General features: G+C 38.5%; 1 protein-coding gene and 1 non-coding gene across 6 annotated transcripts in view; both read left to right on the top strand.

Moving 5' to 3' along the window:
* The window catches only part of ADAMTSL1 (ADAMTS like 1), a 438,476-nt gene that overhangs the window by 407,375 nt on the left and 17,367 nt on the right, over positions 1-13,734 (top strand). For all 5 annotated transcript variants that reach the window (XM_065046188.1, XM_065046189.1, XM_065046190.1 and 2 more), the window contains 2 exons: positions 1,452-1,631; positions 3,415-3,549. In XM_065046188.1, the coding sequence (XP_064902260.1) occupies positions 1,452-1,631; positions 3,415-3,549 (315 nt within the window). The remainder of the gene's footprint in view (positions 1-1,451; positions 1,632-3,414; positions 3,550-13,734) is intronic.
* LOC135577465 (U1 spliceosomal RNA) lies at positions 6,702-6,865 on the top strand. Its single transcript, XR_010469277.1, has one exon. It is a non-coding gene; the product is annotated as a U1 spliceosomal RNA (small nuclear RNA).

The following is a 13,734-nucleotide window of genomic DNA, read 5'->3' on the forward strand; positions in this document are numbered from 1 at the left end:
TGTGATCTTTCACAGACTGCTTCCTGCAACTTTCTGAATGTGGACAAAAGCCTCTGCTCTCACAGGGCTTCAGCTTTTCTTCCTGACTGCCAAGCTCAGATGTACTCATTCCAGATGTCTTGGCAAAGTCACCAGGTGACTCTGGGAGAGGTGGAAACAGACCACAACGCTTTGATGTGGAAGAACAGGGAAAATCTCCCTTTCTCGCTTACATCTGCACATACTTAGCAAGCCACCTGCAATCAGGCGGTTACTACAAATACAGAAAAATGGGTGGTCGTGCTCAGTGAGCATGGCCCAAGTGAGGTATTTCTGATGCCAGGCCCGTGGAATTGACAAACAGAGTAGGTTTTGGGTTTGGACATGGAGACACAACCTGAAAGATACGAGCAATGGGCAGAGGGACATGTTGCTGTGACGTAAGGCAGGGAAAGATTTTGGTGGCAGCAGATACTTAGGAATAACTGCCTGTATGCATGTCCTTAAGCTACAGTAAACACAAGGAAACACACTGCCTCCCACTTAAGGAGAGTACTGCTAACAGGGAAGCATGCACTCCAGCAGTTGTTGAGATTAGTGATGTGCTATTCCTCACAGCCATAGGTCCACACAGTATCGTTTCCTCCCAGGTACAGCTCCATACGTCTATCCCATCTATTGAGACTTCCAATACTGTTTTCACATAAACCAATTGTTTCATAGTCAGTGACACTAAATTACTTGATCTGGTATGCATTTCAATTGAGGTAGAAATCCCTATGTCAAAGAAATACTAGCTACTCTAAGATCAGAGGTGTTGCCAGCTATATATCAGAACCCATTCCTACAAGATGGTACCCAACAGAGATAGCTGGACCTTAGATCCAAGCACAGAAAATGGGATAATTCTTCCTATAGTGGGTTATGAATCTGTAACAACATGTTGCCAGAGACTCCTGGTGAGAGAGTGGACACTGTTTTTCTGAAGATGTAAATGATATTTTTTTGCATAATTTCAAAAAAATAAGATTGGATGGATTAATAGAAGTCCTTGGAGGGCTTCTAACTGCACAGAAGTTACATCTGGCTCAGAAAGATCCTGAGCTAAAACCACTGGGAGGCTGGGGAGGCATCAGCCTGTGGCTTCTTACAAAGACAGGGTACTGGGCTAGATTAACCTTCGTTCGGATCCAATAGAGGCTTGCTTGTAATGTAATGAGGTCAGAGTTCACTTGTACAACTCCAGGACACTAAAAGAGAAGACTTCAGTTTTAACTCTTCTCTGTCTTGAAGGGATATAACAAACAAAAATCCAGAAAATGTGAAAGAGTTGACAAAACACTTCAGAACTGCAAAAAATGTCAGTCGGAAGTTGCCTTGAAATCTTATTTTAATCTATCTTAACATATTTTGTCTGTAGCAACCATGACACTTTATCTTACTTGTGGTATGTTTTGTCAATGTTTTTCCAGGTGTTCCTGAAGCAGAAGTTACTTGGTTTAAGAACAAGGTCAAGCTGCCCTCTGGTCGCCATCTGCATGATGGGCTGCTGCTAATTGCAAATGTTTCTCTGTCAGATCAGGGCTTGTACTCCTGCAAGGCAGCCAATCTTCGTGGGGAAGTAACTGAAAGCTCCCAACTGCTGGTTCTTGGTAAGTCCAGGGTATTTTCCACTTGCAGCATTATTAATGTGGCTGCTGGCACATCTAGTCTGCAGAACTAATCAGACAATGTGGAAAGAGGGAATGGCATACAGGCAGCCTTGTTCTAATTAAAGAATCAGTCTGCATTTGTTCTCTGGGCATCATTACCTGAAACAAGGCGGTGGTGTAAGGAAGATGGATAAGCAGAAAATGTCTAAGCACAAAGACTGCACCTCCTGGTTCTGACATATTCAATTTCACTCTTTTGGCCTTGCTAGCTAAGAAACGCATTTATTCACCATTTCTTACAGTGGATCTCTTGAAATGAAAATGATGCCACTTTTTCCCTGTGAAGTGCCCTGCCTCTGCTGAGCAGCCTTTCTCTACATGGCTGTGTGGTACTGACCTGTTTCATACCAAACAGGTGCATAAACAAAATGCACTTTTAAAAAGCACTTCCCAAGTTCAGTGAAGGGTGAAGCTTACTTTTATTTTTATTATTTATTTATAAGCAAAAAACAGAAAACCTAGCTGAGTGATTTGAAAAGATGATGTCAGCTGTGAAGCATGAGTGAAAGTGTTACCTGGTGGTAACTCTATGTATGGGAAAGGGGTTTCCTTTCCTAGTAAAATTTTAAAATTTTAAAATCTAATCCCTGTTATTGGTGCAACACCATTAAAGCATCTGTTACAGCCCTCATCTCTCATGACCTGCGTAAGTCCAGGCTCCATGGATGATGCAGCTTCCAGAGGAAGTTTTAAAGCTAGATTTCTCAGTTTCACAGACAACAAAAAAACTCTTTTATGAATGTTTGTACGATTTCTCTGTGAATCCACACTGGTTCTAGAAACTCTATCTAAAAAAATCTTAAAAAAAAAAAAATCAGCTGGGTTTCAGCCTCTAATGAAACACTCCCACATGATCTCTAAATCCTTTTTTGATTGTTATAAATGACTTAGTTTTTAAAAATGGAAAATCAGTGTGAGTTTTGCCAGCTGCTTGTGTTTGTAGGCAAATAACATATTTAGTTCCTTGCTGGAAAGAAACAGGTCAAGCATCCATGACTCATACTTCTGGTGCTGAATGTGATGAGCAAGGGAAAACTTGCCTAGTTTGTGCTGTGATCTAATTGGAAGGGGATGAAGCTATCATTCCCTTAAATATCTCATCATTTCCATGACAAACAGAATTGGGAATGATAGGCAACATAATTGATTTTAAAAAATAGCATTGTGGTTAGTAAAGAACTAACTCTTGTAGCTCTCAGCATAGACTTGACCTCTGAACTCTCAGTCCTTTGGAGCTCTGCCCAAGTATACCACAGGATTTGACAGGGTTATAACCATATTTAAGCAGTGCTTGATCCAGGTTGTAGCTGACATGAAAAAGTTTTCCACTGACTGACACGGACATTTGATTCAGTTTCTATTAATATGCTGTATAAATTTGCTTTTTCATTGAAGCTGATGTATCTCCTTACACCATGTAACTTCATCACATATGACGAGGGTCAACCAGAATGCATTGTTAGCCTTCAGACAGAATTTCTTTCATTTTGTGGTCATACCAATCCAGATCTTTTTTTTTAATAATTTGTCTAGTGTCTCACCTAATGTGAGAAAAAGCAGACCTTTAGTAGTTGCCCAAAGTTGCTTAGACTGCCTCTTTGAAATAGTAATATTGCAGCATGGCAAGTAATGCAGCAATAACTGGTGGTGGGTTTTTTGTTGTCCCTAAAAAATTTTCTGCTATACTGTTGCTCATCACTTCAGTCTCCCAATCTGTTACCAGAGCCTCCACGACCTCTTCCTTACCTAGAAGACTTGACAGCAGTGCTTTCCAGTGCTGGGACCAGCACTCGTTCAGTTCTGACCTCTCCCTCAGGAACAAAAATGACCGTCAGCCCAGGGAGCTCTCCTCTCATAGGTAAGTCAAGTGCTTTAAGACGTTTTTAGATTAAAAAGGGTTTAGAGTTTAGATTACAGTTATGCATCAGGTTATCCAGCCATGGAGCACTGGGACAAAAGACATCAAACCAACAGCACATTGTTAGTCACAATCCCTGCCAAATTGTTCTCAGAACTCAGAAACTCATTTTAAAAAAATGAGATCCCCTTATCAGCATAGTGTCCCAAAGTGGAATACAGAACGATGGCTCTGTTGTGCCATATTTTCTAACAGCCTGTAAGAAGCAGTCCCTGCTCTGAGGGGCGGGTAAACTCATTCAACACAAGACATGGCAAACTGTTGTGCCAGTTAATCTAAAAGAAGAAATGCTTGTGGTTCTGTTTTCTTTCCTTCTGCATTTGGGTACTAGTCTTTCCATAAGTCTGCTATTCATATTATATATCCTTCTCTTCAGAGCCTTTTCTAGAGTTTTGCCTATTACTCAAGACACGTTTTTCTTTTGCAAGCTCTTTGTCTCATTCTGTTCATTTTACTCTTCTTCAGTACATCACACAACCAATGTCTGTGCAAAACCATATAAGGAAATAATTTCAAATACAATATTGTTGAGGGTTTAGATTGCGGGGTGACAATAAAACCCTGGCAGATGTATTGTTAACCTCCTATCCCCTCCCGACTTCCCCCTTTTACTTCTCCCTCTAACCCCTCCCACTAAGGACAGACGACCAAGAGGGAAAGAAGGGCAGAGAGAAGAGAGTTGGAAAAAATAAAAATGTTTTACTAATGCTACTAATAAGAATAGAGAAAATAATACAAAATATACAAAACCAATCTTGAAAGTCTCATCAACTGCAGAGCCGGCAACCAAAGTCCTGGACTGGACTCAGCTGCCAACCGGAGCTGGATTCAGTCTGTCACTAGGCCTCAGTTCGCAGGGATGACTAGCAAGGTCCTCTCCTAATGTCGGCCATAAGCAGAAGGGAAAAGGGAAAAAGGGCCGAGATCCTTGTGATCTCCCACTTTTATATGAAGTATTCATGTGAGTGGAATGTTATGCACGGTCGGTTTCTTAGTCACCTGTTTCTCGTTGTCCCTTTCGCAAGACGTCCATCCATGCTTATCAATAACTTTGCATTCCATTGCTATGTTCACCAAAACATGTGTCTGGTTCTCCAGGAAAATGCAGCTAATATGAAGGCTTTAGCTGACAGGCAAATTCACTTAAAGAGAAACTTGTTTTTAACAAAACCAGGACAAGTATTTTCCTATTTTCATCCTTTTCTGCCTTCCATTTAGTTTCCTCCTCTTTACACTGCAAGTTCTCTTACATGCTACAAACTTCTTTCAGATCTGTGGGCATGATTTATTTGCAAAGAGAATCTCATCCTTTTCTAAAGTTCAGGGTATGTTTATTTTAAAATTTGATTTCTCACACTGATCTTGAGCCTCTACAAACTGTCAGACTCAGACAGGCAAACAGATTCTCTAATGGCCTTGTCACTGCATACAGTGAAATCTTGTCAAGTCTTGCACTTTTAGAGCAATCTTTTATCTTTTTAGAGGTAGGGATCTGAAATTTCTAGCAAAAGGTCTGTAGCTGGCCTGAATGTTAATAGCTTTGGTATCTGCACCTTCCAAAGCATTATTTGCTTACATTTAGTAGCAATTTTAAGATTTTATTTTCACAGTGGAGGCTTTCTATTTATGTTTTTAGTTTGATATGGTTTACTTTTCCTGAGTGCTGACATCTGCATACATTTGCAAGGGCTTTTAGCATGCAGCTCTGGATTACATTTCTGCTTACACAAAAACTGTGCTGAAATAGTCCTTGGTGGGTGAAATATCTGAAGGTATTTATTAGTGTTGAATAAGTCATTTTGAGCACCATTTTATTATATTCACTGTTTTAAGACTGGGTCACACTCCTGTTTCATCTGTTTCTTCTCAGGTTTCCAAAAAGAAATCTTCAGTAGTTGTAGGGATTTTTTATTATTTGAAAGCAGTAATTGAACCACAAAGGGTGTTCTGCACTGCCTGTATACAACCACCTCTAAATGAGTTTTGTTTGACTATGTTGCCCTGTACATTGCCATTCCACTTCAGGAGCAAGGAAACTCCATGAATCTTAATAGCAAAGTAACAAACCAGTTTCATTCTTCAGGCAATTCTCTCCATTTCACTGGAGTTTTACTGACCTGTATTATTAAAACCAAAGGGAACTTCCTGAGAGTTTTTTCTACTGACAAATGAGCATGGAAAAGGCTATTTGATCAATTAAAAAGCTACAGTCCAGTGTGCTGCATCACATTGTATCACCAAAATAAATACACAAAGCATTCAGTTTCCACGTATGTTATGTAAATATATTGTCTGTAATTGTAGCAAAGAATATGGATTAATTCACAATGAGAATAACGGTTAATGAAAAAAAAATGGACTCATCTCTCAGATACTATTTTAATCTATATCTAGTTTACTCTGTGTGTAGAGAAGGAACTAGAACATGTGCAAAGGAACAGAATTAAGTGTGAAGGAGTGATAAGTAAGCTTTGCAGTACCTTTATATTTTGAAGGAGTTAAAAGATATCAGAGGTGAAAAAATAAGTTAGAAACTTGGATAAATTCAGGTATGGGTTTGCCAGGGTTTTAGAAAAATGGGAAAAAAAAAAACAAAACATCTTCATTAAACACTGGGTTTATGCCTTGGAAAGAAAGAAAGAAAGAAAATAAAAGAAAGAAAAAACAAACAAAACAAAACACACACACACACACACACACGCGCACACACACACCAAAAAGAAAGACCCCACACACAAAACAAAACAAAAAGGTCAAACAGAAAATATTAGCACAGCATCAGGAGGTTAAAGTTGCAAATGAGAAATTGTTTGGAAATTAACAACTGTATAAAATACAACAACAATTAACAAGTTGAGTTGAAATAAGAGAGCTGGAGCCTCCAGACTATAATATGTGTTATGCACTTTCTGTTACAAAGTGGACCAATGCTTCCACCATCATTTCAGCCATTTGAAACCATGAACTTGCTCTCTGGAGTCAGCTCCTATGGGTTTCTTCTACATAAATTCCAGGGAGTTTGCAGAAGGGAAAGGTCAGCAACATAACACAAATACCCGATTTGGTGGTGTTCCTTCTCATTGTTAAGGGTCATTCTTACCTGGCAGGGGACACACCATGATCAGACAGGTGGTTTTCCCAGGACAAGGCTTATTCCCTGGACTTCAGGTGTGTTGACCCCTACGATTTCCCCAAATGTGGGAAACTTGACTGCGTAACTTGTGGTAGTGGGGGACTGCGTTTGCACTCTGCCCTGCTGTTTTGTTTTTTTTTTTCCAGGCATTGGACTCGATGATCCATGTGGGTCCCTTTCCAGTTCAGGACATTCTATGAGTTGTGTGCATTTACCATAGAATTAGATGAAAATATCTGCTAAAGACCTGCCCAATGGAGTCAGCAACCCTCCCATTAAGATCTAGCGTAAAATACCTTTGTGCCTGAGCTTACAAAACTATTTTGTCTGTGTACTTCTTACTTCTGCTTCCAAAGGCTTGAGATTTTAGCTGGCTTTCTAGGCGCAACTCGTTATCTGGTTAGAGAGGATGATGTAAATCGTGGCTTACACTGATGCTTATCCTGCTCTTTTGCAACTGTTGGAAGTATGAGCAGAGCACTGCAGTCCTCCCCAGTCTTCACTTTCCTTGGCACATTGCATAATAGACACTTCTGCATTATTGGCCTATCTGAAGGACAGGACTTTCTTCAAAGCAGAAGGTAGAGCACCCATCATCTTGGGATTATTTTGGGATTTACAGTAGTGCAAACTGAAAATCAGTGATGAGCGGGAGACTGTCACACACTTTCTGATGTCCTTGGTTCATGACAGGCACATAAGGAGGCTTTATATCACACGTAACATAGAACACAGTAAATTTATAAAGTGACAGCTATTTATATTTATTTGGAAATCTTTCACATTAGATCTTAATCTCATTAATATATCTGGTTTTTAGACTTTTAAAATTTTGAATACAGTTTTCCTGAAAATTAATAATTAAAGTACTATATGAAATTCTGCCCTTTTCCTTAGAAAGAAGTTGCTTTATTTGTCACCTGATAAGAACTTTTGGTTTTTAACAATATTCATGACCTTTTGACTTCTATAAATCCTGATTACTTTGTGGAATTATCTTTTTGATTAGAGTACAGATCCTAAATTCAGATGTTTTCAACAGAGTTTCCTTAACTAAGCTACCAATATCACTTAATTTTTTTAGACAACTCCCTGGACAAATTTCCTTGGGTCTCGAGGTTTGTAAATGTTAATTTTGGTAAAACTGAAGTTGTAGGACTCAGTGTGTGTGACTTTTAACATGCCTGCAGAAAAGGCTTTGGACCTATCAAGAGTATTTGTTTTAATTTGGGTTCAAACTTGTTTTCTGTATTCGAAGATGTTTCAGTAATGAAGTCTGAAAATCCTGTAGTGAGGATTCACTACAATTTCTCGATTTTATTGTGACTTATTGGGAAACTCAGTAGACTTGTCAAAAGACAAAAAATATTATATAAAAATGTCCCCTTATCTTAGCACAGAGGAACACTGTATTTATTACAGTTATATGGCATAGTGAAAGCTGACGCTTTAAAGACTTTGACTTACACACGTGAATTATATTTCAGTGAGGATTCTTGCAGAAACATTGGAAGATAGGTCAGAAAATAATACTGCTAGGAATACAGAAATGTGGGAGTACCTACAAAACATCACAATGAAGGAGAAAAGGTTGAGGAATATTATACTTTGACTGCTTGTAACAGCACAGTGTTTCTTGGCATCTATTGCTTTGTTAAAAAGTTTTGTTGCAGATGAGCTCCCCGAGTTGCACAGAAAATGTCTGTGAACACATATGACACATTTTTCCCCAAAGCTTCAGGCTCATGTCCCACAGGTATTTGTAGAAATCTTCAACATGTGTGATGATTTTTGAAAACATAACATGCACTTGAGGATATGCATATTGAAGGAAGGGGGATTGCTGCATTGCACATTGTATATAATTAAATAAAGGGTTTGGACTGAGTTCATGAGACAGACATGGAAAGGAATGTATCTTTATTTTGGAATGCAGCACAGGCTCATGAGTTTAAAGAGAAATGGCAGCAAAAGCAGCTAAGATAGCTAGAATCTGAAATGAATAGAAAGTCTAGCTATTACTTGGAACAATGGAAGACTTAAGCAGTGTCTTTAAAAAGAACAGACATCCAAGAAAAATTTAATATTGAGATAATGGTAGCTAGTCTATTTGAAATTAAATATTGAGATATTTGTAGCTGTTGTGTATAGCTGCAATGTATATTTTGAAACCTCACTGTATCATGATGAAATTTTCACATTTTGGCAAAATTAATAGCAGCAATTTTTTTGATCAAAAGAGGAGATGTCATCAATATGAACATTTTTGGCATTCATTCTTTTTTTATTCTTTGCATGAAATGAACAAATGCAAATCTTGGAGCCTGATAGTTATTTTAGGAAATCTGAAGGTATGAATAAACCTATAGGGAAAAGCCTAGGCAATTATTTGGAATTTGGTTCTGATCCCTTTTATTACTTGAATTACAAGTTCCCCAGTTTGTTCACTGGGAACTTGCTGTTGACCCCACCTTAGGATTCTCCTATTTGTAGGAGTTACTGAAAAGAACTGTAAAGTTAGATGATAAAATGTACTTTTTTTATTACCAGAAAAGTACACTCAATTGTAACAAAAACAAACAAACAAAACTGCTGCTCCATATTTATTGTGTTCTCCCTGATGACTTCCATATCAAATTACTCACCTAACAAATCAGAATACAGTTTTACTAACTGCCAGCACTGCAAGAACGGTCCTAGAAAGCAGATTTCTTCCTGTCTTTATACGTTATCCCCAGTTACCACAGAGTTAGAGAGGCTTAGCTGTCAATTTCATTGCTGCTCCAGAGGATGAAAAGCTGGACTACAAATTCCTGTTCTGCAAATACCGGTGTTATTTAGCGATGAAGTTATTTTTAAAACTATAATATCCCAAACTTTTATTTAAAAAATGCAAAAGATTCCCCTTATCAAAAGCAGTATTTCCCTCTCATTTTTCTTTTACTGGTGGTAGTATACATCACTCATTTTGTTTCAGAATCACTTTGATGCCCAGAAGAGGCTCCAGAGGCAGAACGGAAAAATATAATTATGATGGCCACCTTGCTTGCAATGGCCAGCCTTTTGAGTATGAATAAATCGCTCATTCCGAAAGGGCCAACTGCATCGGAGACACTTCTGAAGTTCAGGAGAATTTTCTGTTTTGTTTTTTTTTTTTTCTCTCAGGTGGGACCACTTCATGTCTGTGGCTCACATTTGCTTACCTGCAGATTTAAGGGTTAGCTAGATGTGGCACTGAACAGAAAAATTGACCGAGAACTTTTTGAAAGTCCTTTGTGTATTATAGTGAGTCAAAGGCTGTGCCACTGACTACTTTAGGAGAAGAAACAGATCATACAGATAGACTGGTGCCATGATCAGGACAAAACTCTTTCCGCAGAGCCAGAGAAGTTAGTGCTGTAATTGCTTGCTATGTGCCATAAAATATGTAAACTTAGGACTGATACTTTTTCAAAACCAGTGTGAAAAGCAATAAATGATACAGATGAACACAACTGTTCTCACCAGTACAAATCTCTTGTAATATTTGGTGATATAATTAAGACCAAAAGTATATCTTCTTGAAACATAAGTTTTTCCTTTACTCCCTTTTGCCCTTCCCCTTTCTACCAAGAGCCTACTCTAAATTTTCCTAGGTTATGTGAATTGCTACTGCTTTAAAATTGGAAGCAGAAATAAAAAATAATTTACAATTTGCACAGAGTCAGCATAGAGAAAACTCAAGAGTAATTATGATTGAGCCAGTGTCTGTGCTCCCCTAAGGAAAAAGACAGCTGCAGAATTTGTGTAGTGGGAGTCAGATAAAATCATGACTACCTGAGAAGTTATTTTGCACAACATCATTTTTTCCTCCCAATTCTCTGTAATAAATTGGACATTGTGTTTGAAAAGTAGTTCTAACGTTAAAGAATATTTTTAGCAGCTTTATTTTACACTATAATACTTCTTTTGTGATAAGAATAAAGCACCAAGTGCATTCATGGAATAATCTGTCCTGTTAAATACATTTCCCATTCCTTTCCTTTTATGTCTCGGTGAAAATTCTGCCTTGTCACATTATTTACAAGAACTCACAGATAAGTGACATTTCTATATTTATGAGAATTTAAGTTAATATCAAGAGTATGCCATTATCATTGCAATTAATTCCTCAATCAGACTCTATCACAATGATTATGCTCGAAATATTGTATGAAGTTCATACAGTATTGTAGTATGTTCCTTCTACCTCAGACTACAGAGACACATTTCATTGAAATATGTGGATTTTCATTTGCATATGCATACTATTTACATTTCATTTTGCATGATCATACCTCTGCTTAGTCAAATATTTTGATCACACTGATATGGTGTTTGTGTGTCCTGCTGCTGCCAAGTTCTGAAAGCAGTCAAAAGAGCAAGACCCTCAAGGCAGTCTGCTGCCTTGGGTTTTTTTCTTGCCTGCTGTTTTGTGCCATGAATGAGCTAATCTGAGACCCACCGATCTACAGCAGTGGTCCAAAATGCTGCCACATAAAATAATATCGCTGGCCTCTGGGGCAACATCTGTTTAGTGTAGGTTTGGTGGTAGGAGTTGAAGCCTTTTCCAGGATCACTGACCTAGATTCTGTTCTAACATAGATATAAATGATGCATAGCTCCACCAAGGCAAGTTCTAGTGAAAAACTAGGGGTATCAGACTTCCCACAGGTATCCCAGTTTGGAGACTTGTTCTGCCAGTTTATTCACATAAAAGACCTTTTGCCCTCTTGGAAAACTTGAGCTTTGCTCTAGAGTAAGTGTAAAGGTTATTTCTGATATGCTGACTAAGGGATTTATCCATTCAAAGTTGTGAAGCACGCTCACCCTCTGTGTTGGTTCCCAAAACCTCTCCCAAATGGCTAAAGCACTTTGTTAACAGGACAGAAGTTACAGCCTCTCTGAGGCAAGCAGCACTGGCCTTGCTGCACCCACCTGCCCTCCACCTCCTGTGCTCTGCCTTTTGGTATTTGCCTTGTGCCACAGGGAGTTTCCTGAGCTGCTGATGTCTTGGGATGTAACAAGTTCATTATCAGCTTAAGAAATACAGAAAGTTTTCTAAAGCAGCTTTCTAAAGCAGACCTTTGCAGCTTGGGCTGGTAACCACATTACATGCTAGCTCTTGCTCTGTCTTTGTGCTATACGTGCCTCTTTTGAGTGTGATTTTTTTTTCCTGTAAGCATACAGTTACCCTAGACCTGTAGCAATGTTGGGGCAGAAGTTTATACTGAAGGGTACTCCTTTTCCATTTTTGTCGTGCACTGAATAAATCCATCAGAGTTAGCTCCACAGGTCATTTCAGTATGCTGCATCCATTCTCATAGGATTTGGTTCCACAATTTACCACTAGTGACTGTTTTCAGCCCAGTCCTTATTAATACAAGATTCTTGGTGTGTAGGATTCCTGTTGTCAGAGTCATTTTTAGAAAACAGTATTGCTGCCAGAGCTTGAAAATTTCCTTGCTTTTTTAATGGGCCCACCACATGGCTGTATATTTGGGAACATTTTTTACAACCTCTGTGGGGCAGGGAATGGGCCTAACTCAATTTTTGTTGAATTCAGTGTAAATTTACAATGCTATGTAAATGATATCTAATAACAACAACAACATGTGTGGCATTGGGTAACCAGTTTAGGTGTTTTGAGAACTGTTTGAAAACCATGTCATATGTTTAGTATAATAAGTTTCAACTGCTCCTTTGGAGCCATAAATAGTTATTTAAAATACCTTATTTTTTCAAAATGCTACTGTCATCAGCTGAATTGCTCTATTCCAAGAATTCCTAAATACATGGCTTTCCTTGTGTGCCATAAATTCGTATTCATTTTACCTCCTTTATTAAAAAAAAAAAAAAGGATTATACTAACATTAATAGTAATTCTTTCTTTTTGGGATTTTCAGGATCACATTACTAAGGTGAAAATCATATATGACAGGAAATTGGGGGAGTATTTCTCTGTGTCAGTCTGATCTCACCTATGTAGTGTGAATACAGTAGTATGATGTGAACCACAACACCGTAGTTCAACACCAAGCTTGTATCTATTCAGATTCATCTGTGGCTTATCTACATTTTGTTCCAAGCATTTTGTTCTTCATTTCATCATTAGTCTTCTTTCTATTTTGAAAGCATACTTTAAGTCTTTGAATGTAGAGATTACGGTTGGAAACACCATCGGGTTTGAAGTCCTGCAGCTGCATTATATTTATTGCTTTAACACAGTGTATTGTAGTCTACCACACTGTTCTGTCAGAGTTCAGTAAAATTTATACAGAATCACAGAATATTTTCTTAGCTTGCTTTATTTCAGATTTAAAACAATTAATAATTCTGCTGCCAAATCTCTTATCTCTTCCCTTGCCAGGCACTTCAGATAATAGTCGGTGATCATCTTTCATCTCCCAGATTTCTGTTTGCACAGGTACATGTCTGTGGCTTGCAGGGGCAGGGGCCCTCTGGTTTGTAAGGCTGGCTGAAGTTTTCTGTGAACTTTCTGTGCTATGTTTATTGTACTGGATGATGTCCTGAAACACGCCATCCCTAAACAATTGGGATGCCTACCTTTTTTCAAATTCAGGCTTTTTTTTTCGATTCAAAGTATGCTGAACTAATGCAGTGCAAACTTTTCCTGTGATCACTGATGAACTGCAAGGGTGTAAAACTGAACTTTTAGGTGTAAGCATGTAGTTGAACATTAATACCAAAGGATCCAAACTGCATTCCACAACATTTGTTTATATCCGGGCTATGCTTCTGAGAACTGTCTCTTAAATAGGAAATAATTTCCAAAGGTGAAAGTGTTGGCCTGAAATTAAGGAGACAAAAGTTTGATTTCCAGCTCCACTGCTGTTATGAAAGGCAGCATGCACCTCCGTGTGCCTTGGTTATCTGCCAGGGGAATAGAAAAGGTGAGCTTACCTCCCACAGCACAGCAGCTGGAGGGATGCGGATGGAAAGCTAAGTAGTTT

The sequence above is a fragment of the Columba livia genome, chromosome Z (assembly GCF_036013475.1).
Source record: "Columba livia isolate bColLiv1 breed racing homer chromosome Z, bColLiv1.pat.W.v2, whole genome shotgun sequence".
NCBI lineage: Eukaryota > Metazoa > Chordata > Aves > Columbiformes > Columbidae > Columba > Columba livia.